The sequence below is a fragment of the Meleagris gallopavo genome, chromosome 7 (assembly GCF_905368555.1).
Source record: "Meleagris gallopavo chromosome 7, MGAL_WU_HG_1.1, whole genome shotgun sequence".
NCBI lineage: Eukaryota > Metazoa > Chordata > Aves > Galliformes > Phasianidae > Meleagris > Meleagris gallopavo.
This window is the reverse complement of record NC_139410.1, coordinates 20,838,304-20,859,849: the sequence shown is the minus strand read 5'-3', so window position 1 is coordinate 20,859,849 and position 21,546 is coordinate 20,838,304. Positions and strand designations below refer to the sequence as shown.

General features: G+C 39.5%; 1 protein-coding gene across 2 annotated transcripts in view; it reads left to right on the top strand.

Annotated features, from left to right (window-relative positions):
* The first annotated feature begins 385 nt into the window (after positions 1-385).
* The window catches only part of PSMD14 (proteasome 26S subunit, non-ATPase 14), a 45,330-nt gene continuing 24,169 nt past the window's right edge, over positions 386-21,546 (top strand). The window contains exons 1-4 of one of the 2 annotated variants that reach the window (XM_010713672.4): positions 386-520; positions 1,001-1,125; positions 5,359-5,439; positions 8,171-8,222. In XM_010713672.4, coding sequence (XP_010711974.2) covers positions 8,175-8,222 — 48 coding nt within the window. In that variant the 5' untranslated portion in view covers positions 386-520; positions 1,001-1,125; positions 5,359-5,439; positions 8,171-8,174. The remainder of the gene's footprint in view (positions 521-1,000; positions 1,126-5,358; positions 5,440-8,170; positions 8,223-21,546) is intronic. The other variant, XM_085227800.1, reaches the window with a different exon arrangement.

The window sequence follows — 21,546 nt, the reverse complement described above, 5'->3', positions numbered from 1 at the left end:
TAAGGTGCAGTACTTCAGAGCAAAGCCTCCTGAGCGCTTCACCTCAGCACTCAGCGTCACCTTAGGGACAGCGTCCTTCAGAACGTCACTGCTCCAAGAGCTCCAGGTAACTTTGTGACAGCTGTGGATTTGTAGGTGGACAGAATAACAGCCAACACGAGTGCAACTGTGGCACCCGAGGGGCTTCCCGGACTTCTCTCAGGCCCGCAAGTACCGCTCAGGTCTCGCTTGCTCGCCTCACGCCGTAGGAGAGGCGGTTTAACGGCCGCAGCAGCTCCCGCGCACGAGCGCTTAGCGCGCTCCCGCCGGCAGCGCGCGCCGTTGCCAGGCAAACTGCGTTGCCATGGCTTCCTGCCCCCCCCACCTCCAAACCCGACTCCGACACCGGAAGTCTCCGCCGCGCGCCCTCTGAACCGGGAAGCATACGCGGGGGCCTGGGCGGACCGGCTTTGAATGAGATCCGGCTGATTCACGGCGGTCCGGGCCGAGGCGGCGCGCTCGGAGTGGGCTCCGGACGGAGGTGAGGAGTGGCGCGGCGGCTCGCTCGTCTCAAAGAGGCGTCCGGGACCTCGCCTGGCTGTGGGGCGGCCTCCGCGTGGCGGCGAGAGCGGGCCCGGGCGGCGGGCGGGACGGTGAGGCCCTTCTTCACGAGAGGCTGCGGCCGGGCGGAGCGCCGGGAGGAAAGGCGGCCGGGCCCTGGCGGGAGGCGCCCGAAGGAGCCGCGGCGGAGGGGCCGAGCCGGGCCCCGGTCCGCGCGGGCACGGGCGACAGAGCCCCTCCGCCCCTTTCCTTTAGGCAGCGCCCGGCCGCTGCCTCGGCGCGGAGCTTCTAGGGGCTGAGGCGGGCGTCTGTCGGGGACCTCGTGGGCCGAAGCGCTGGAGGTGGGGAGAAGGAATGTCCGCACCGGGCTGGGAGGTGTGGGATTGCGTAGGAAACTGAGACACCACCACGAGCGGCAGCGCTGCTCCTTGCATGCGGTAGAGCTCACTCTTGTTCGCAGAACTTAAGTGAGGAAGCTGGCCGCTTGTAAACAGCTGACAGAGCTGAGTGCGCGCTGAGGTCATCGCTTAAAGAGGTATTCGTTTGCGTTACGACAGGCGAGTCCTGCAGGAAGCAAGGACTAAGGTAGACGTTTCTTTTTTTGAGCTTTATAAAACGTATTTGAAACCTACAAATAGTCAAAAGGGTACCAGGCAATCTGAACAGCCCTACAGGTTTGCATGAAGCTTAAAAGCTTAGTCCTCCCAGCATGCGTCCGAGGTGTACCTCCCATGCGCGGGGGGGCAGTTGGACAAAGCTTCTGCTTGGACAGGAAGAGCACTGGCTGAGAGTTTCTGTTGTGGAAATAAGGAAAGGATTTAAGCAGGTTCCGTTTATACCCTGTCCTCTGAGATAAGCCTACCTGGGATAATTGGCAAGGACAGGTAGTTTGGCTATTTTGAACAGCAGGAAACTGCAAGGTGACTGCTTGGTAGGGAGGAACTGTTCCAGAACACGTGTATGCCTGCTCTTCCTACTGCACAGTTTTGAGGAGCTTGTTGTCTTATATATAACTTAAAACTTATGTATAACTTAAAAAGTTCATTTTAGGGTGATGCAATTCGTTAATGACTGTTCCCTTAACTGCTAACTTGTACTTGATATACTTTAAAGTTGGTGTACTCGGCAGTACAGAGCGTTTGGCTTCAGTCTGGGTTACCTCTGTAGCTGCAGCTCAGCAATGGTGTTGTAGGGTTAGACGTGTTTGCTGTACTTCTGGAATCCAAAAGTAGAATCAGGGGATCCAACCTGCCTGCTTTATTCTGGTTCTGGTCTGTTAATCTTTAAAGAACAAATAACTAAGAATTGTCTGTAATATATATATATATTTTAATTTCCTTCCATTTTTGTACAAAATACATTGGAAGCTTTCTTTCTTTCCCCTCACACATACGTGAAACCCCTGTTTTGGTTCAAGTTTTGCTTTCATTCCATGTTTGTTGACTTTACCTGCGCTGGATTTTTGTTCTTTTCTGAGTGAAATGATGCTTCTTTGCAAGTTGCAGTTCCTTAACTGTTTCTATCTTCATAGCTGCTATTTGGAATTGTGTTACATTTGCAGCAAAAACCTTAAACCACTTTTTCAGTTACTGTTAATAAAGTAGTTAATCTGTCTGCTATGTAGAGCTTTTCAACAGGAGATCTGACAGTACTTACACAAAACTGAGTCTTGCTAGTCCTCCTAGGGCAGGTGGAGAAACAGTTACCAGAGGGGAAATTGAAGTTACACAGTGTAGCATGAAGTTACTCAATGTAGCAATTTCAGACAGGATTAAGTTCTTGTTACCTGAGCCTAGCCCGATGTCCTTGTTGCTGTTAGGGCACTCTGGTGGCTTGTTTTGCCAACTCCAGAGTTTTCAATCCAGTGGAATTCTCCTTCGTTGAGGGATTGCACCATGGATTGTTAGTACCAGATAGAAAGTAATTTACTGTGGTATGGAACTCATGCAAAGAGATTCAGCAATTTAAGACTATTTCAAGTTAATTTCAGAATGTGTGCTGAAATATGCTAAGTTATGTTCAGTGTCTTTACTGGTGATCTGGATGAGGGGATTGAGTGCACCCTCAGTAAGTTTGCAGATGACCTCAAGTTTGGAGAAAGTGTTGATCTGCTTGAAGGTAAGAAAGCCCTACAGAGGGATGTGGGCAGACTGGATAGCTGGGCTGCGGCCAAGGAGATGAAGCTCAACAAGACCAAGTGCCAAGTCCTATACTTTGGTCGCAACAACCTCAGGCAACACTACAGACTTGGGACAGAGTGGCTGGAAGACTGTGTAGAGGAAATGGACCTGGGGGTGTTGGTCAACGCTTGACTGAACATGAGCCAGCTGTGTGCCCAGGTGGCCAAGAAGGCCAATGACATCCTGGCTTGAATAAGAAATAGTGCATCCAGCAGGAGCAGGGAAGAGATCATCCCTCTGTACTCAGCTCTGGTTAGGCTTCATCATGAGTACTGTGTTCAGTTTTGGGCCCCTCGCTACAAGAAAAACACTGAGGCCCTGGAACATGCCCAGAGAAGGGCAGCAAAGATGATGAGGGGTCTGGAGCACGAGTCTTACAAGGAGCAGCTGAGGGAGCTGGGATTGTTCAGTCTGGAAAAGAGGAGACTCAGCAGAGACCTTTTTGCTCTCTGCAACTCCTTGAAAGGAGGTTGTGGCAAGGTGGGGGTTGGCCTCTTCTCCTAGGTAACAGTGATAGGACTAGGACTGAAGGCCTCAAGTTGCACCAGGTGAGGTTCAAATTGGATACTAGGAAAAATTTCTTCTCCAGGAGAGTGATTAGACACTAGAACAGGCTGCCCAGGGAGGCAGTGGAGCCACTGCCCATAGAGATGTTCAAGAAACTTGTAAATGTGGTACTAAGGAACATGGTTTAGTGGGCAATATTGCTGGTAGGTGGACAGTTGGACTAGATGTTCTTAGAGATCTTTTCCAGCCATAATGATTCTGTGATTATTGAAATACTTTTTTTCTCTCCTTGGAAAGGAAGGGAACAAGAGATGCTGTGAATTATTTATATATTTATTTTATGAGTATAAAATATGAAATAAATGCAGGTAGGTGTGTAATCAACACTAGCCTTTTGCATTTGTCAGCAGAGATGGGGAAAACTTTTTCAGCTGTGTGTTACTGTGCTGTATGCATTCACCAGGGGAGAAGCGAGAGGACAGAGCAGGCAGTTGGTATCAGGACAGAAGCATAACCTGCATTCTGGGGCTACTAAGCTTTCTCTCAAGTCAGATATTATTGGATTGTGTTTGAAGTGGAAGATCTAGTTAAAATATGCTTTTGAAATGTGAATTGGTATCTTTACTTTTTGATGTCTGAATTGTATGTATTTTACAGTAGTGTTCTGTGACAGAGAGCTGCCCATAAAGTAGCATTAACACTGCTCATTCGTGACAAATTTTTTGCATCCCGTTCCTTTTTGAAAAGAGGAGAATATCATTGGTATTTCCTACCCTGTACACCTTCTCAATTTGTTACACGGAGGAGTTTTTGTCTAAATACTGACTTAAAATTGTCTTAGAATGGCTTGGAGTGGAAGTGTGTGTGTGTGTGTGTGTGGAGGGGTGTCAAATACAAGAATGTATGTTTTTGTCTTTGGTAGCTGTGTCTGATGGCTGAAGGCTTGCCAAGCTGTTGTTCTGTGTCATCCTCTTTCCTGTGCTTACTTCTGTGCAACTGCATCTCTATTACCCGCTGTGCCCCAGACCGACCCAGGCAGAGATGGATAACAGTTGCTGTATTGCTGCACTTCATGGTCTAACAGTAAATCAAGCACCTAGTGAACTATTTCTTATATCCCAGGAGGGGATGGAGAAGGGAGTGCAGGTCCACTGGGTGCCCAGCTGGCTGCAAGTATACAAACATAACAGACAGGCAGAGACATTCTTTGGGTAACTTTAGCTTCAAGAGTAGCTTGGCATAAATTTCTTCTGGAATTTGGACTACCTTCAGAGTGGCTGGCTCTTCCAAGACCTCATTTTCTGTTGTTGTAGGACAACTGCTTCTGGGATGCAGAGTGAATCCCATCAGATAAATGAATGGGGTTAAAACCAGCACTGTTCTTAGCCTATCAGGTTGTTGCAGGGCTGCACAAACGGCTGCTCTGGCAGCACTGAGAAAAGCGGCATCAAGTTGTTAAGCTGCAGCAGCTTCCCCAGCTCTCCTTATGGTAACAGTGACACTGCAGAAAAATGTCTATCAAATCATGGCCACAGATCTGTTTTAAAACACTGCACTGTGAGTGACTGAGTGGATGCAATTAGTGGGCAGTGTTCTCTGGGAGAAAGATAACGCAGCTATGAACTCCTACGCTGGGTGTAAAGCAGCCTTCCTCAACTGGAGATCAGGTGAACGTGGAGGCCTCCCTCGCTACTTGGTCTCACCAAGGGCTCCATATAGCACAGTTCTTCTCAAATAGTAACGAGGAGCTGTACTTTCATTCTAACAGCACCAGAAATTATTCATTAGCTTTAAATTGTTAACACAGACTTGGTAGGATTTGTGAAGCTGTTAAGGTGGTATGAATGCGAAATTGTAAGTGGCTTCTCTTTGAAGCACTTAATAATGTTACACATATATCCTTTTATTTTTAAACTTCTTGTGTTGCAGAGGTTGGGGTTGCACATGGCACATATACCCTACAGAAATTTCATGGAAATAAAACTTCTAAAAAAAAGTTCTTTAGGATATTCTGAAGTGATGCTTTATCCTTTCAGAGAACGTCAGTGCAACATTTCTGGTTACATATGCTACTGTTTCTAATTTTACTATTTTTTTCTCTCCCTCCCCTTCTTCCTTTTTTCCTTTGTAGGAAAGAAACTGACATCTTCATAATTAAACTGTGGGAGTTGCTGCTGAGTTTGTTCTGCAATCACCTCTTGTTGAGCACCAGGTTAGAAATGCAGATTTGCTTTGTTTGTAAACCTAAAGTTATCTGAGTTAGGGTCTAAAATGTTGCTTAAGTTTTTAAAAAGCATCATCACTCACACTGAAACAATTGCTGAAATAATATTTGGGCACAGTGGATTGATTAACATTTTTTTTTTTTTAAATTTGGATGGTATATGTAAATTGTTCAGATGTTTATATTTATGAGTGACTAAATATTTTCTAACCTACTAAAGCATCTTCACTTACAAACAAGAAAGGAAAATATTAGTTTTCAAAGCTCTAAGTAGAGTCAGTCTATGGAACTAGTGAAATGATTTACGTAGCACCTAGAACTCATTTTTGGAGATCCTGCGTGTGGATTCTTGAGGCAGCAGCAAACATCTTCAGTTTAGTGGTAGCTATAGTATGTTCTGTCCCTACAGTTCCATAAGAAAATGGGATTTTTGATGTTCCAAAACCTGGGAATATATACGGATAAATAAACAGTTTGTATAGCTAGTTGTTCTAATCTCACTGTATATAAGCACGTTTTCTTGTATTAAATGACGTTCTTGTGTAATTTCTACTTTAACATTTAAGATATTCTGTTGGTTTTGAAACTAGAATAAATGCTATAAATAAAACATTAATGAGCTGGTAATAGCTGTTGTATATCACTTGCTAAAGCAAAAGGTAAGGAGGTATAAAATTTGTTATTCAATATTATTTATTAAATACAAACTTCCAATGTATTTTATGATTACCAATTATAGGGAGAGATTTCTCAAAAGAAGCACACAATCATGATTGATTAAAACTCTATTTTTAATACCTTAACTCTACTTTTTTGCCACTCTTCAGCCATTGTCAGTGAATAATTGTGTTTGGGTTTTAGTGGAGGCTTGTCTACCTTAGAAAATGAGACGTTTGGCTTTAATTGGTACTCATGAGTGTTTTGTAGAAGCCATTTACGATTTACTCAGATAATGGCTTTAAACAGGAACTTTATCTTTCGATCAAAATTCTTGATTTGCAGTTTGTTGTAGTTTGGGACAAAGGAGTGTATACACTGTTTGGCTTTTGCCTGTAGTAAAGAAACTGCCTTCATTGGCTACCTGAAGAGACAGCTCTAACCTTTCAATAAGTTCCTTTTTAATTCACATAGTGCTGAGGAGGTTTTAAGAAAGCATTTACTGGTGGCTGAGGCTGCAATTGTAAGGTTTGCTTGCCTTAGAAGCGAGTCCTACAAACACAGAACTAGAGTCAGATTAGCAAATAGCTTGTGTTATTGATCTGTGCCTTAGGTGATGGTGTTTGAAATGGATGGATGGACGTAGCTACAATAGGAGTTAAAGAACGTATCTTGCTATAGATTCTACTGGTGTTACTAGAACCTTGAAATATTTGTTTTAAACTGAAATAAAGTCTGCTAGTATTTAATCAGTGCAAATACTAATACATTTCAGAAGATAAATATCCTAATTCCTCCAGTATAAGGACTTTTACATTTTTAATGTACATAACCTCAGACTATGTATAGTTCTGATATACATGATGTAACGTCTGTTTTGAGGAGGAATGTAGTTTGGAAATACCACTACTGATTTTTCTTGAATACTCTTATATCACTTTACAGGCTTTGTTGTATTGGATTAAAACTTCTGGAGTTAAGAGTATAATTTCTGATTCTTCACCACATGCCTTCTATTTTACAATTAAAATAAGCCAGTGCGATTTACTAATTTCTGTGACACTTGGAACTGTAAATGCTGAAATGGCTGAAAGCAGTTGTTTTAAAAATATTATTCAGTATATCTTGTTTCCTTTTACTAAGAAACTGAATGAGTCAAGCAGGTTGAAGTACTGTTACACCTGGAACAGAATCCTTACTTAGATGACGAGATGAAAGATTAAATTGCTTTTCAGCAATATTAAGTGAATAAACTGCAGAGTAATAAGCATCTGTTCAATTCTTTAGTTGGACACCTTGGCATTTCTCATTCCTAGAGATCAATCCTTGAAAATCTGCAGCATAAAAATGACTTTTTTCTCTCCAAGACAGTAACGAGTTGGTTGCGTTGATTGGAATAATCTTGCACTGAAGCAATGCCACATGCAACACTGGAAATGTATTAAGTGACTGCACTGTCACTAATGTTCTAACTATATACATACTAAATGTTTACTTTACAGTATTTCTTTTAGTATAATGAGTTCATTAAAAAAAAAGCTTTTGATGCTAATTCAGAGATCCATAATCTGCTCGGTGTCTTTCACATGTAGTTTTGATGGTAACTGACAAGCTGTAAGTTAATTAGCGCAGAACTTACTAATGAGGATGCTAAAATCCTTACTTTCACATTTTTATTGATGCTTTTTGAACAAATTAGAGTAAGCTTGCATATATATCTTAAGTTTTAGGAACTTCCTGGATGTAGGTGCTGTTCTTAAGCAACAAAACTGCTGCAGTTAATTGAATGATAGGAAAGTTTTGGGAAGTTGACAAGAGTACTCATCTTCAGAAATGGGGATAACCCAAAACCAAAGCAATAAAACAAGGTCTGTTAATTAGCATGGAAGACAGCTTCTTGAATTAATATGTGGTGTTAATTAACAGGAAGTCTGATGTTGTGTTGTAATTACCACCAATATTTTTGACATACTGAGTGACTGAAGGTGAATTATATAGATAGCAATTTAGTAAACACTTCAGAGCCTGGGAACATTTTTTTCCTTTGTTTCTGTTTCTCTAGAAATATGGATAGACTTCTGCGACTTGGAGGAGGTATGCCTGGCCTGGGACAGGTTAGTATATAGCTTGTCACCATCTTCTCTTTTTTTATATTAATCAATTACTGGAATACGCCTTTAATTATTTTTTAAATCAACACCATCCCCACAAAAAAAACAGAATTCATAGGAATAATGTCTGACTTCAGAGATGCTATATGTGTATGCAAATCATTGGTTGTTACAGTCTGACTGCTTTTGTTGGTGTGAACACTTGTGTTGGCACTGTGGTTTTACAGAATGTTTATTAACCTTTAATTTAGTGTTTGAACAGTTCTAGTTTGAATTCAAAAGCCATGGAAATAGAAAACAAAATTCAAAATGGATTTCCAATAATAGGGGTTTTCAGAGCATCACTGTTGCACTAAGTGACTGAGTGTTCCCATTCGCTTCTTTGTAAAATAAATAATTTGGTTCTTAAACGAGGTTGTGGTAGGCATTGTGACTGAGCTACATATGTATTTCATCACTTGAAGGTAGCTGTAGCCACCTGCATGTGCTGTACTCTGTTCTGTGTTGTTGGCTATTGTCCTTGCTCCTATAATTCAGCTCACAGCAGAAAGGCCCCTCTGGCAGCCATTCTCTTCCAGCACGAAGCCCTCGTGTGTAGTTTCTCCTACCTCCTTAGTGTAAGTCTCAGGTGCTTTTTTCTCTTGGCCAGTTGGTGTCTTCAAAAATAAAACACAGCTGATCTTATCGCATTGGGCTGCCAGGCTTTTCCCTGGCTACCACTGATACAGTGGGGGGGGGGAGGGGGAAGGAAAAGAACTTCTTGTTCAGAGGCTTCTAGGAAGAATTCTTTCCTTATGGACAGGACAGGACTCCATGGTCCCATTGGTTCCAGCTGTACACTGTAGAAGGCCTTTTCCTTCTCTCCTCATCTGCCTCTGTTCTAAGCCTGGAATCCAGGCTGTTGTGCTTTGGGAGGAATCAGTTCTGTTTGTCTTAATCTTTGTGATGTGTGTGTTTGCTTCTGGAATGACTGGGATTGTGAGGCCTACAGCTTTTTTTGGTCATGTGTGACGTGTTTGTGTCCAGTGGTGTAATACTGAAGCATTTGGTGCATATTCTAAAGTGTTTACAGCCTTTAGGTGTTTGGTTAAATTAGCTGCAACTTTTTATGAATATTTTTTTTTCCAGTTTTATAGCTAAAATTCTATTCACACTCTTAGTGAATCTTCAAGCAGTCCTCAGTTATTTTTAGTTTCATTTTCTTAAGCAGTTATTTCTCTTGTTCCTCTGAGCTGCCAGCCTGCTTCATGACTCTTCAGTTTTTTAACATCTGCGCAGTCTAATCACTCAAGCTTTCACTTCTTGGTCCTCTCTGAACTTGACGCATATCAAAGCTGTTTTTCAAATTTACAGTTAACTTTCTCGGGTGTTTTCTGAATTTCTCAGCTATAATTTAAGGCTTGATAGGAAACTGCAGCAGACAATAGAACATAGCAGTCAGAAGAAGCTTCATGAACTCCTCTGGCAGCTTTGGCCTGCAAAGCTGCTCCGTTTGTTTAAATATGGAATTGTCTCTTAAATGAATTGATGAGAATGTGTTGGATTGAAAAGAAAGTGGAAAACTGAATTGCTCTTTATGCAAGTTGCTGCTTGCACTGAATATCTTGGCTACTTTTGTAGTCTTTGGCTTACTGAAGCAGTGGGAGGGATGTTTAACCAGAATAATCTTGTATCCTTAGAATATAGTGTTTTGATGGACAATCAAAGATCACTTCTGTTCTGAGTGTTGACTGAGACACTGAGAGTAAATCAGAGGCCTTTGAGGTGGAAGAAAGAAGTTGGGCATTTATTGTCCCACTATAGGATAAATAGAGTTACTACCAGTGGGTTGCCCTCTAGTGTACTAAACAATTGTATAGAACTTTTTCTTTGAAGGTTTTGCTTTTAAGGTTGAATACAGTAAAACTACCTGCTGGAATTATGCAAGAAACATCTGTGTGTAGAGACTTATGAAAGAAGAAGCACTTTCAAAGGAATGCCATCTAAGTCAATTCAGCAATTATTTTTTTTTTAGCTAAAGTTTTGATTCCTTAGCAGGAGAACTGTATCAAATAAGATCAGTTAATAGTTGAGTTGATTTGATTTGCTTTTTAACAAATATTTGAGTATCAGCCTGATAAGCACAGTTACTGTTTGATCTCTACTGTGGAATTCTTTTTCACTGACTTGCCTTAGTTTCTTCAACAGCACCCGTCTCTTTCACCCTTCTTATACCACCTGTATTATATTATTTGCTTTCCACATTACTTCTAAACTCCAAGATTCTATACCTACGGCTAGTTGGATTTGTTTTTACATCTTTCTTTTCAGAAGTCTTTGGATGTCTTGTATTCTACTTGGGAACTACTTCTAGCAAATCCATTTTTTTCTCTATTTACTGCTTGCTTTATCAACATCTTATTGAGTTGTTATTTGAAGGCAAATTACTTGTTTTCAATGTTGAGTTGTCCAGAAGTGGTCAATGCTAAATACGCTAAATACCACTGACCATGTATGTCTTCATGTGGCTGCTAAATATCTGAGAAAGACAACATCACTGTAAGAATAACCACATGCATATTTTAACTGTGTTTTCCATCCAGTGACTTATGGTTTAGACATCTTATGAACAGTTTCTTTCTTTATTAGTCATAGATTGACAAGGACTGTGTTCTTAAAGAGAAGAAAAGAGGAATGAAGATGCTTTGGCATCACATAAGCAATCCACAGTGTTTTCTGTCTGGCAGTAAACTTAGTCATTTACTTTGTGTTCATTGTATGAGAAGATACCCATGTTAGTTTTGACCTTGGCACGATAAGTAAGACCTTCTTTGAAGCAGTTCTTTGTGCATAATTTAGTTCGCAGCTGCCTGGTAGTGTCAGCATTTGAATTTCTGCTTGTGTGATATACACTGAGAAGAGTGAATGGTTGAGGGGTTTTAAAAAGATGTGGGGGACCTGTTAAAAAGGGATATGATACTTATTATTACTTTCATTTTCCTTTTGTTGATCATGGGAGTTCAGATTTTGGAAATACCTTTATTTTCCTTTTCTTGTACGTTCTCTTCCTGCATCTATGCTTTGTCGTGTTTTTTTTTTTTTTCCTCCCCTTTCCTGGTTTGTTCATTTCCATCTTCCTGTTGTTTCCCCTGAAATACTGCCCACCACTGCATTTCACTGGTGACTTAGTACTTGGTTCTGCATTGTACATTTGCTGCAGACAAATTAAGAGGCTTTGTGGGGTACATGAAAGCATTCTTCTTAAGCAGCAGGCAGGAATTTGGAGCAACACTCCTCTTCATTCTGTACACTGAGCTATTGTTTGCTAGTGAAATGAGTTCCACATATGTCTCTATTAGGCAATCCTAGTGGATGTTGATTCAGAGTGTGAGTAAATGAAGAGAGCAGAACTGTTTGCCCAAGACTACCAGAAGAGTAACCCAAGCTATGCAAGTTCTTGTCCACATGAACACATCTGGTCTATTTCTGTCTAGGTGTGATAGGAAGCAGAGAAATAAGTAATACTTCTAAAAATTATTTTTCATTTTTCAACATATCTTTGAAAATGGTTTACATTGTTGTGTTGGTGCATACAAATGTTCTAGTGCATTAAATGGAAAATAAAATTATTTCTGCATTTCTGAATTAGCATATTTGATGGTGAGGGGAGGGGAGAATATAAAAATGGGATGGAAGGCAGAGAGGAGTGACCTGTGTCTTACAAGGAATGTTTACACCTTGACGTGGAATATAGAAAATAGAAGTGCAGATAGCTATTTTATTTGAATAATGGACTTGCCAATTAGCCATCAAGTGCTTCCATCTGTGAAATAGTTGATCAGATGGGTTAGCTGGGATGTTTCCAGATTAGGGCATTGTAAATGGCACTTGAAAACTGTCACTTTGATTATGAGGTTTAAAGTATTGCAGTGTTTGATTCGGTGGAACCTTTTCCCTCATATTATCATGGGTTTTCAGAACATACTGATCCCATTGAGTAAATCTATGGCACCGTGGGAACTTGGGAGACCTGCCACTGATACAAAGTTCTGTTTCATCTGCTAACGTAGCCAGGATGGTTATTAGGAAAGAGCACTACTGCTTTGGTTTTCTGCAAGGCTTCAGAATAAGAGTTGGTGAGCTGGCAGACAAAGGAGGGTCAGGCTCACATTAGCTCATTTCCAATTATCAATTAAATGCAGGTTTTCTTGAGTTACTTCATTGGAATAAACTGATGTATCTTTAAGTAAATGGCATGTTCTAGCTGGCTAATCTGCACGCTAATATCCCCTTGTGTAATAAGGCAACTTATTGAACATTATTTTAGTTAATTGCTTTTTGAAACAGCTTGTTCTTAGTTTGGAGGATACAAGTGTGTCTGTTGAATGCTGTTGCCTTTGACGTAAGGAACTGGGTTGTTTTGTCTGGTTTTTCTTCAAAAGGCATGGAGCATTTCTTATAGTTTTTGGTATCCATTACATCTCAGTGACTTTCTCATTCCTGTGTCCCCTGGGTGTATAAACCTTGTGGCCTGAATTGTGACGGCACACAATTCTCTGCTTCCCATGCATTTCAAACTTCTGATATTCCTTCTGAGAATACTGTACAAGAGGAAGAAGTCTGAATTTGCAGCTCTGGAAGTTATGCATCATTACTGTGCCACTGTTTGTGTGACATTTTCCACTGAAGTCTCCAAGTACTCAGGATGTTTTTGTTGCTAAAATAGTGAATATACATCCCAGCTGATGGGGGGGGGGGAGGGGGGAGGGAGAGAGGGGAGTAAAATACAGCTTGTGTGACTTCTTCCGATTTTACTTATTTCCCCAGAAGATATCAACCCATTTAAAGAGCAGCAAGCTTTAACATTTTCTCAGTGACAAACAGTAGTCGTCCACTGAAAACCATCCGACATCAATTCCTGTAAAAATTTTGAAGAACTTAATGGCCTGCAGTATTTCCTACAGAAATTCTCAGCTTTCATATCTAAAATCACACATGGATAAGATTGAAAGAGATCTTTGGAGGTCAGCTGGTCCCTCCTCGCTCAGGCAGATATGCGTGCTTGCGGTGTGTTTTATATAGATGACCGTTTTCAGGAAGGGAGAAAAGCACCTATGATAGAGCAAACCATGCTATTTTACTTGAATTGACTGAACTGAGTATCTTATTGCATTGATTGGTTGAACAGTCCTTTGTTAAAGCAGCAAAAGTTGTGTGTCATATTTAAGGTACCAGTGTGGCCCGGATCTGCTTATGCTCAGAAGATTCCAGCCTCATGGATAGCATAGGCTTACTTGAGAGTTGCTGAGGATTGCTAAAAGCTGATACAGTTTGCCTACATTTGAAATATAGTTGAGTAATTGTAACTTTATTTATATCCAACAGTGCTAATGGGGGCAGGGGTACAGGGGCATTCTGGAGTCACTTCAGGAACTGTCATACAATTGTCTAAGCCGATGGGAACTTGCCCACAGTGTGTACTTTCTTCGTGGTGTAAAACATGCCTTAAAGTGCCACTCTACAGTCATGCTTTACTAAAGATAACAAAGCGAGTGGGTTGTGCATGAGCATTATTAGCTTCCTGTGATCTACTATTTTCCTGTAAGCTTTGGAGACCATTTTTAGCTGTCTACTCTTGGCCTCAGATTTTAAACTTCTTTATTTCTAATTATTAGGCAATTAGCTCCTCTCTCCTCAACTTAATTGCCAGCGTAGTCCAGCTGACTTTCCCTTGAAAAGACAAAGGAAACTTGGGCAAGGAAATGAGTGTAGTCATAATGAGAAAACAGGAAAAAAGACTAAACGAGCAGTCATCTTTGTGCCTCTGTCATTATGCTTGTTCATTTGTAACATTTTGTTCTGTAAGCAGAAAACAGCTCCCATATAGTGATCAAAATTGCTTCCTCATCTGAAATGCTGTGCTATTGAATAATAAGTTGCAGTGTCACTGTGCAGCCATTTAAACAGTGCCATTTGAGCAATGGCCTGTTTTCTTCCTGTGGTGATGAAGGTTACTCTTCAGATTTTACTAGGACCATATGTTAGAGGTGTTCTTTTTGTATTAGTATTGGTGAGTTTTGGTGTGCTTTAGGGTGACTTCAGGCAGGGCCCACAGTGGGCTACCTGAACTGCTTGACGTAGTTCTTTAGAATAAGACAGCGTCAAGCATAGCTTTGAGCACAACTTTCTGGAGGAAGAGAAAACTTCACGAATCCTGACTCCTTCAGTGTCTCATTTCTAAATCTCAGTAGTTTATGTATTGATAGGAATAGATAACAATAGCCTTAGCCTTATAGCCAATAGTCTTAACAATAGCGATAGCCTTAGTTTTATTCTGGAGTGAAACCGACATATAGTATTTTCTGAATCTCTTTCTTTCCCCTGTAGTTCCAAGCTGTGAAGAGCAGTAATTCTTCTCAAAAACATATGTACACACACAAAACAATATTTGCTTTGTCACCCTATTCATATGGATTTCTGCTATCTGTGGTTAATGCAGTGATGCAGCATGCCTTCTCATGCTTTTGTGTGTCTCAATGAATCCTAAATAGTTAAATCTTAGCAGCCACTTCGTGCTACAGCTGTATTAGTAATGTAACAACAATCAGAATATTGCAATTTGCATCAAATATTTACATATCAGTATATTTCTGATACATTTTAATATTGGATAATGTATATTTCTTATAAAAACATTAGACTAACTAAATAAATAATTAAAACAAGTCTATTCATACAAAGTACAGTGTAGCAAAACTAAGCTTACCTTATCTCAAAATAAACTGAACTGGCACCGTATCACTGCTAAATCCTGCTAAATATATATTTTCTCTTACTAAGCTGTAAGCCTCCACCTCAAATGATATTTCCTATGGGAATGTCAGAAACAGGAGCACTGTTGTTGGTAAAAACATTATAAAGCAATTTTGACTATTTTAGACATTGCGACTTTGGGAAATCTTGCATTGCCCTTGTAGATGGATTGCTGTGCTTCTGTGCAATTGTTAGTTATGCAAGGGATATCACTGGAGGAGGTTCTTTTTTCTACTCAAGAACTTGTGAATGGACAGGCTAGAAACATAAGCTAAATTTTGTTGGATGATTCCTGTATATACACAAAACTAAAATTTTGGCCATGTTCTCTGTTGAGAGTTCTGTTTAATTTAAAACAAACAAAGAGGTAGTAAAATTTTGGCTCTGCTGAAGAGGTGTTTGCAAACTGATGATCCCAACCCATTGAGCCAACTGCTCAGAGCTATACAAAGTTCTGTGTTCTGTAACTTTGGGTTTTGAAGAGGAGGAAGGTGGGAAATGTTGAATGTTTCAAATCCATCTATATTGTTGTTGTTGAGTTCTGCTGTAAATGTGAACCTGGATGATTTTTTTTTTTTGTAGGAGACAGGGTTTTGTCAAACATACTGAGGCAGTTTTTCTTTAATCCAGCCTGTTAAAGTTTTTCACAAAGATATTTTTAATTTAAAGTAACGATTGATGCCATAATATTTCCCTAGCATCCCTACTCCATTTTGGAGTCTACAAGACTCAAACTAAACATATTACTGTAATTTTTATTTCATCTGACATATGGTGTAACAAGACAATGTGATCCTTTCAGAAATCTAGGCTGTTTGTTGAGGCTTATGGTATTTTGTGGTCTGTTATGTATGCTTGATTATAATTGGTATAAAAATGGGCCTAAACATACAAACTGTTTAGACATAATGCTCGCTTCAAAATATAATCCTGTTGATGTGGAACTAACTGTAAAATTGTGTGTGTACTAGCTGGAAAACTGCAATAAAATTTTAAATTCCTACTAATTAGTGTGTGATTTACAGTGCAAATCAGTATATTTTCCCTTTCCTATGAACACTATAGGATTTTATTTTTTTTATGAATAAGATCATTTGCTCTATTGTGACTGATTGTCCTGTGCATGGGGAATAAAACGCATTGCTTCTGGTGTTTGTCATGACCGCGTTGTTAAACCACTCGGGTCCTGTTGGTGACTTATTCACTTCCCCGATTGAACTCCAGTTGTTTGTTTTGAAGTGTATTGTCTCAGTAGAGAGGAACAGTCATAATTTAGATAAAATTTTTAGCTTTAGCAATGTGTAAAAAGAGGTATGGTTTTCTTAGCGTATATGTCAACATATCAGGTTGCACTTCTTCTCTACATAAGCGAAGTAGAGAAGAGCTGAAATGCTTAGGTGGCTTTTAAGTCTTTTATTATTATCACCTCTCTCTCTCTCTCTCTCTCTCTCTCTCTCTCTCTCTCTCTCTCTCTTTCTCTCTCCTCATTTCTCAGGTTTTTGTGTCCTTTTTGCATGTATTCTATAGTGCTTATCCTCCCGTTCTGAACTATACGTTCACTACTGGATTTATCTCAATGAAAACAGTAGCTCTAAGCTCACTTCGAGTGCCTGATCTTTACATGTATCCTTTAATATGCTAAATTATTATTTTATGATGGTTGTCATTGCATTTATACCCCTAATGCCCATTTTCTCCCACCTTCAAAACAAATGTGATTATCTGGAATGGTTACTATGAAGGAAGTAGAGGACTAAAGGAAAAGGGCTAGTGAATACTTACTTACATTCCAAAGTAGTGCAAGTTTTACTTTGTCTTTCTCAATTGTCTTGAGTTATAACAGCTGCAAATATGTACTGAAAGGGTTAAGTCGGCATGAAAGAATTCATTTCCACTTTAATGACCTAGCCTTGCTGGGTTAGGACTATGGGGAACATGCTTCTGACTTGTACTCCTATTGCCAATTAACACCTCCTATAACAGGTTGCCTCAGCTAGTCATTGAAGCAGAGGCAGTAGAAATAGTTTACATGCAGCTTGTTTTTCACACTAGTTGTTTAATACTCACAAAATTAAACTATTAAAAGGTTCTTTCTTGCCTTACTAGGGAAGAAATAAACACTACAGCAGTCAGTGTTCGCTTGTGTGTTCTATGTTCAGATTTAAATTGTTCCAGTTGCAAAAAAAAAAAAAAAAAAAAGGTAGTGTTTCTTATATATTTTACACAGCAATGCTGTTTGACACAATAAAGATAAGATTTGCTCTACAGCACTTCACTTTGCTGTCTTTTTTTATTTCAGCTGCCTCTGTAAAACCGAGTTTCTTTGTTGGAACTGCTGTGCTATATTTCAAAATCATCTTTTGTTCTATTAGCATGACACTGGAACAGTATTTAAGATTTATTTAGACAATAGGAGCTGTCTCCATTTGCAGAATATTTCTCAGTTGCTAGCGTAATTAATCGAGTCCACTTCTTATACCTATCTGGAAAAATGTAAAATAGTACAAATAAGGAGCAGTGCTCTGAAATGACACTTTAGTTCGCGTTTAATCAGCAGGTATTTTAATAACATAATAAAATTGGCTAAATAATTGATACCAGTTCACACTAAGAGAAAGGTGGAGTAATATACCTAAAAGTGTTAACAAATTTGCTAAAAGTCCCAAGTAGGTAACACTTTGAGACGTTCGTTTTTATCCTGTTAGAATGGCAAACGCCTTTAACACTTCGTCAACAAGGGCTGCCCAAGTAAAGGGCTGCTTTTTATATTGGATCATCCCTTTAACTGTTTGAAATAAAATTATGCATATCATGCATAATTTTAATACTTCAGTGTAATCATCTGTTCATAATTTGAATGCGATTCCTTCTGAATTATAAGTCATATTAGGAACACCAAAAATAAAAAACATTTTTAATTATACACAGCGTTACCAATTGGGGTTCTGCCATTCTGAGCAAAGCCAGAATTTGATTGGATCAGTGTGACTGACCTTTAGGCGGGCATTTCTCTGACTCACAACATGCATAGGTGCTTCAGGAAAAACATTGTTTTTCAATAGGTAGCATAATAATTTTACTCTTTCATTTTTTTTCAACAGTTTTTGAATTCGAATAATTTGGCTTACATGGGAGTGATTAAGAATGCTGAATATTCCATGACATTTCTAAATAGCATTTCCTGCAGTTCCCCAAGTTCTAGTTCTGCAGTAAATTACTCAGTAACTTGTGGGCCTGCAGAAAGAAGCCAGTATGTTGTTTTGCAGCAGAATGGACAGCCTGAAAGTCTGTGTAATGGGAAAACTGTGACCTTTGCCACAATGAAACCAAAAATATCAACAGATCTTCTGTGCTACAGATATGAAGTTTTCATGTTTGGGTTTCTGACATCAGTTAAATTAATTCAGTACTCTAACAAAGGAGCACCATCCTTGTGAAGCAAAGTTGGCAGGCAGGGAAGTTTATGAACAATGATAACAGAACAGTACATGTTGTGGAGGTCGGTGTAAAATACTTTGCCTCCACATGGAAATCAACTAATAAACTCTTCTTATTTGTTCCTTTCTTTTCTGAAAGAAGTGTGTAAAAATTCTGTGGAAGATGAGCAGAGCCAGACAAAGAAGTCTCTAACCATGTAGTTCCTCCATGGCTGCCACGTGCTTAGTAACTGGTGTCCAGCTGTGACTGCCACCCTGGCACTGTCCTATAGAGTGTCATCTCTTTCAGAAAAGGAAATGGTCAGAGCTGGAAGTCAGATGGCTCCTGTTTCCAAATGCCTGTTTCTTTCAGTTGACATTATTTAAAGCCCAGTAAACTACTTGGATCTTTTAAGACTTATTCAGGTGGTTTTGTTTGTCAAATCCTTAAAAGCTTTGTGCTAAGAATCTTTCATGAAACTTGGGTTTATATTTTTCTGTGGATGAACAATTGTGTTCCAGTACTGTTTTGTATTCCATTTTGCCTATGGTATTAAATAAAAGGGAATTAAATCTGTTACACATGTAATTGTGGACAACATTTAACCCACTTCTTCCTCAAAATTCTTGGATCAGTACTTAGGAATCAATTCAAAACTTTGGGCAATTTATTTTATGGTGACATTCTAGTCTTTGTTTTTGTTATAGATTGAGGATTCATACATATAATAATTTATATACTGCAACAAGTTGTCTCAATTTCTCATATTCAGATTGGAATTGTAATCTATGGGGAAAACATAGTAAAAGGAAATTGTTAGATCTCCCAAACAAACAGCTATGACCAAAGAAATACTTAGCTGATATGTGCTATATTATGTAGGAAGATTGGTTATTGATAAATCTACAATATATTTGCATTGAATATTACCATTAGCTAATTTTTAAGAGTTCAAGTAAATTAGATAAATTGTATGAGAAGAGTTGGAGCTGATCTTTGCTTAAAGTGAAACAGTGAATTTATGATTGCTGTCTGCTTAGTGTAGTCCTTTTATTTACATACAGCTAATCTCACACGTAGTGCACAAAATCATTCTTAGTGAATGCCATGGTTTAAAAGACATGAGGGGGAAAAAAGGATGCAGGGCAAAGTTGATTTACACCAGTGGAGTGTTTCCTTTTGTATTAACAATACTTCCTGTGCTGAAGATGAATCATTGGCTATGGGTATGGGCAGGAGAACTTATCAGAAAGTGATTTCTGTTTTTCGAACTTAGCTTCCAAAATGCTGAAGGGATCAACAGCAAGAATGACATTAAATGCTTCTGGAATATTACCACCACCAAAACAAACAAAAAAACCACCACAACAATTTGAAAGGCCTAAGTAGTACAGAAATAATGAAAGAGAAAGATTAGGAATGAGCTTAGTAGGCTAATGCCCAGATTTAGTTCCTACCTTTGCTTAAGCTAACAGTATTTTAGGTGTCTTATTACAGAAACAAAATGTAATAATATTTGTCTTTGTCTCTTTGCTGTCAGTGTTGGCTCTACTGACTGATTTTAAATAGATTTTAAAGAGGGAAAAGTTAGGAAGAATAATTAATCTCTTACAAGTTGTGAATGCAGGTGTCTGTGCAGGGGACAAAGCTGTGATTAATGCTTCAGCTGCTGGAAGGGTGTCAGTGTGATCTGCCTCCCTAACAGGCAATGGAGAGTCCATGCAGGAGAGCCAATTTAAATGTCATAACCTGCAGAATAAACTTCAGTTAAAATTCCTGAGTTTTGTCAAACCCAAATTAGTTTTCCAGAAATCCCAATTCTTTAGTTAATAATGGGTGTTGAAATGGGATGCTTGCTTGCAGTGAAATGTTAAGGTAAATCTGGGACAAATGAATATGTACATGGTGATGTCACAGCATTGGTGTTACGGTTCCTCAGAAGACAGAGCCAAGGTCACTGCATTTGTACTTATGCACTCACTTCTTACTCTCTCTGGTCTATAACAGAAAAATGAAAGAGGATAGCTTTATGCTATATATAGACATGGATACATAGGAGGGAAATGTTATCAAACTCAAGTTTGGTGGTGGTCTTTTTTTTTTTTTCCATCTGTGCTTTCTTCTTATCTGTGGTTAAATGGAAATCTCAGTCTTTGTGATTTCCAAAGTGCTAAGGAAAAAGAAGAAAATTTCTAGGATGCTTTAAATGAAGCAAGAAAGATGCACTTAAGCATGTAAAATGATGTATTTGGAGGAAAAATGTAATTCTGGAAAAATGGTGGGGCATTTGAAGCCTCACCAGCCAAGTGGTTTGGTCATAGCTTTGGGACAAGTGATTCTGGTGCTCTGGTCCCATGGCATGTTCTGATGAACTGCTTGTAGATTTTTTCACTGTAACTGTTCTATTGCTTCTAAGTGCAGAATCAAAGCTCAAACAAATCTACAAAACGTTTATTTTCCTCTCTTAATGTAATGGGGAGCATCTTTCTTCCCCTTGCTCTGTGGTTGCTTTGTAGCCTTCACAAGTTTGTTCTGCGTCACTTGGTGCAGAGGTAACCTTTTGTCTTTTCAGTGGAAATCTGCTGCATGCGTGCAATTTGTTAACAAAGTAATGAATGTACTGCTAATTGGCTGTAATGAGGTAAGGTGATACGGAATTCTGTGTGTAAGAGCAATATGTCTCTTGCTCTTCAAGAAAGGGACAGTTAAACTGCTGCCTCCTGTGTTTTTCATTTTCAGCAATATACAGAACCCGTTTCAACCAATCATTCACACCTGGGACAGTTGTGCTAATTTTTGAATAACTACTCATGAGGCAAAGAGCAAAGTATTTTGTTCACAGCTTTCCACCTAGGGATCGGAGGTCCATTTTTTCTCTCGCTCTACCAGTGTATATGCGAAGTACTCCCTTAGCCTTTATCTGCAAGTCCTCTTTAGCAGAAAGCTGATGAAGCAAAGGGAAATTGCTGTTTGTGTTGGTGCCAGTTAATCATGCTAGCCCAGCAGCATTTACATTCACACCACTGTAAGAAACACATAGTTAATTGGAGAACTGGCCGTATTTTACAGCTGACGAAGGTTAGCATTGCAGCAAGGCTGACTAATGGAAACTTATCTG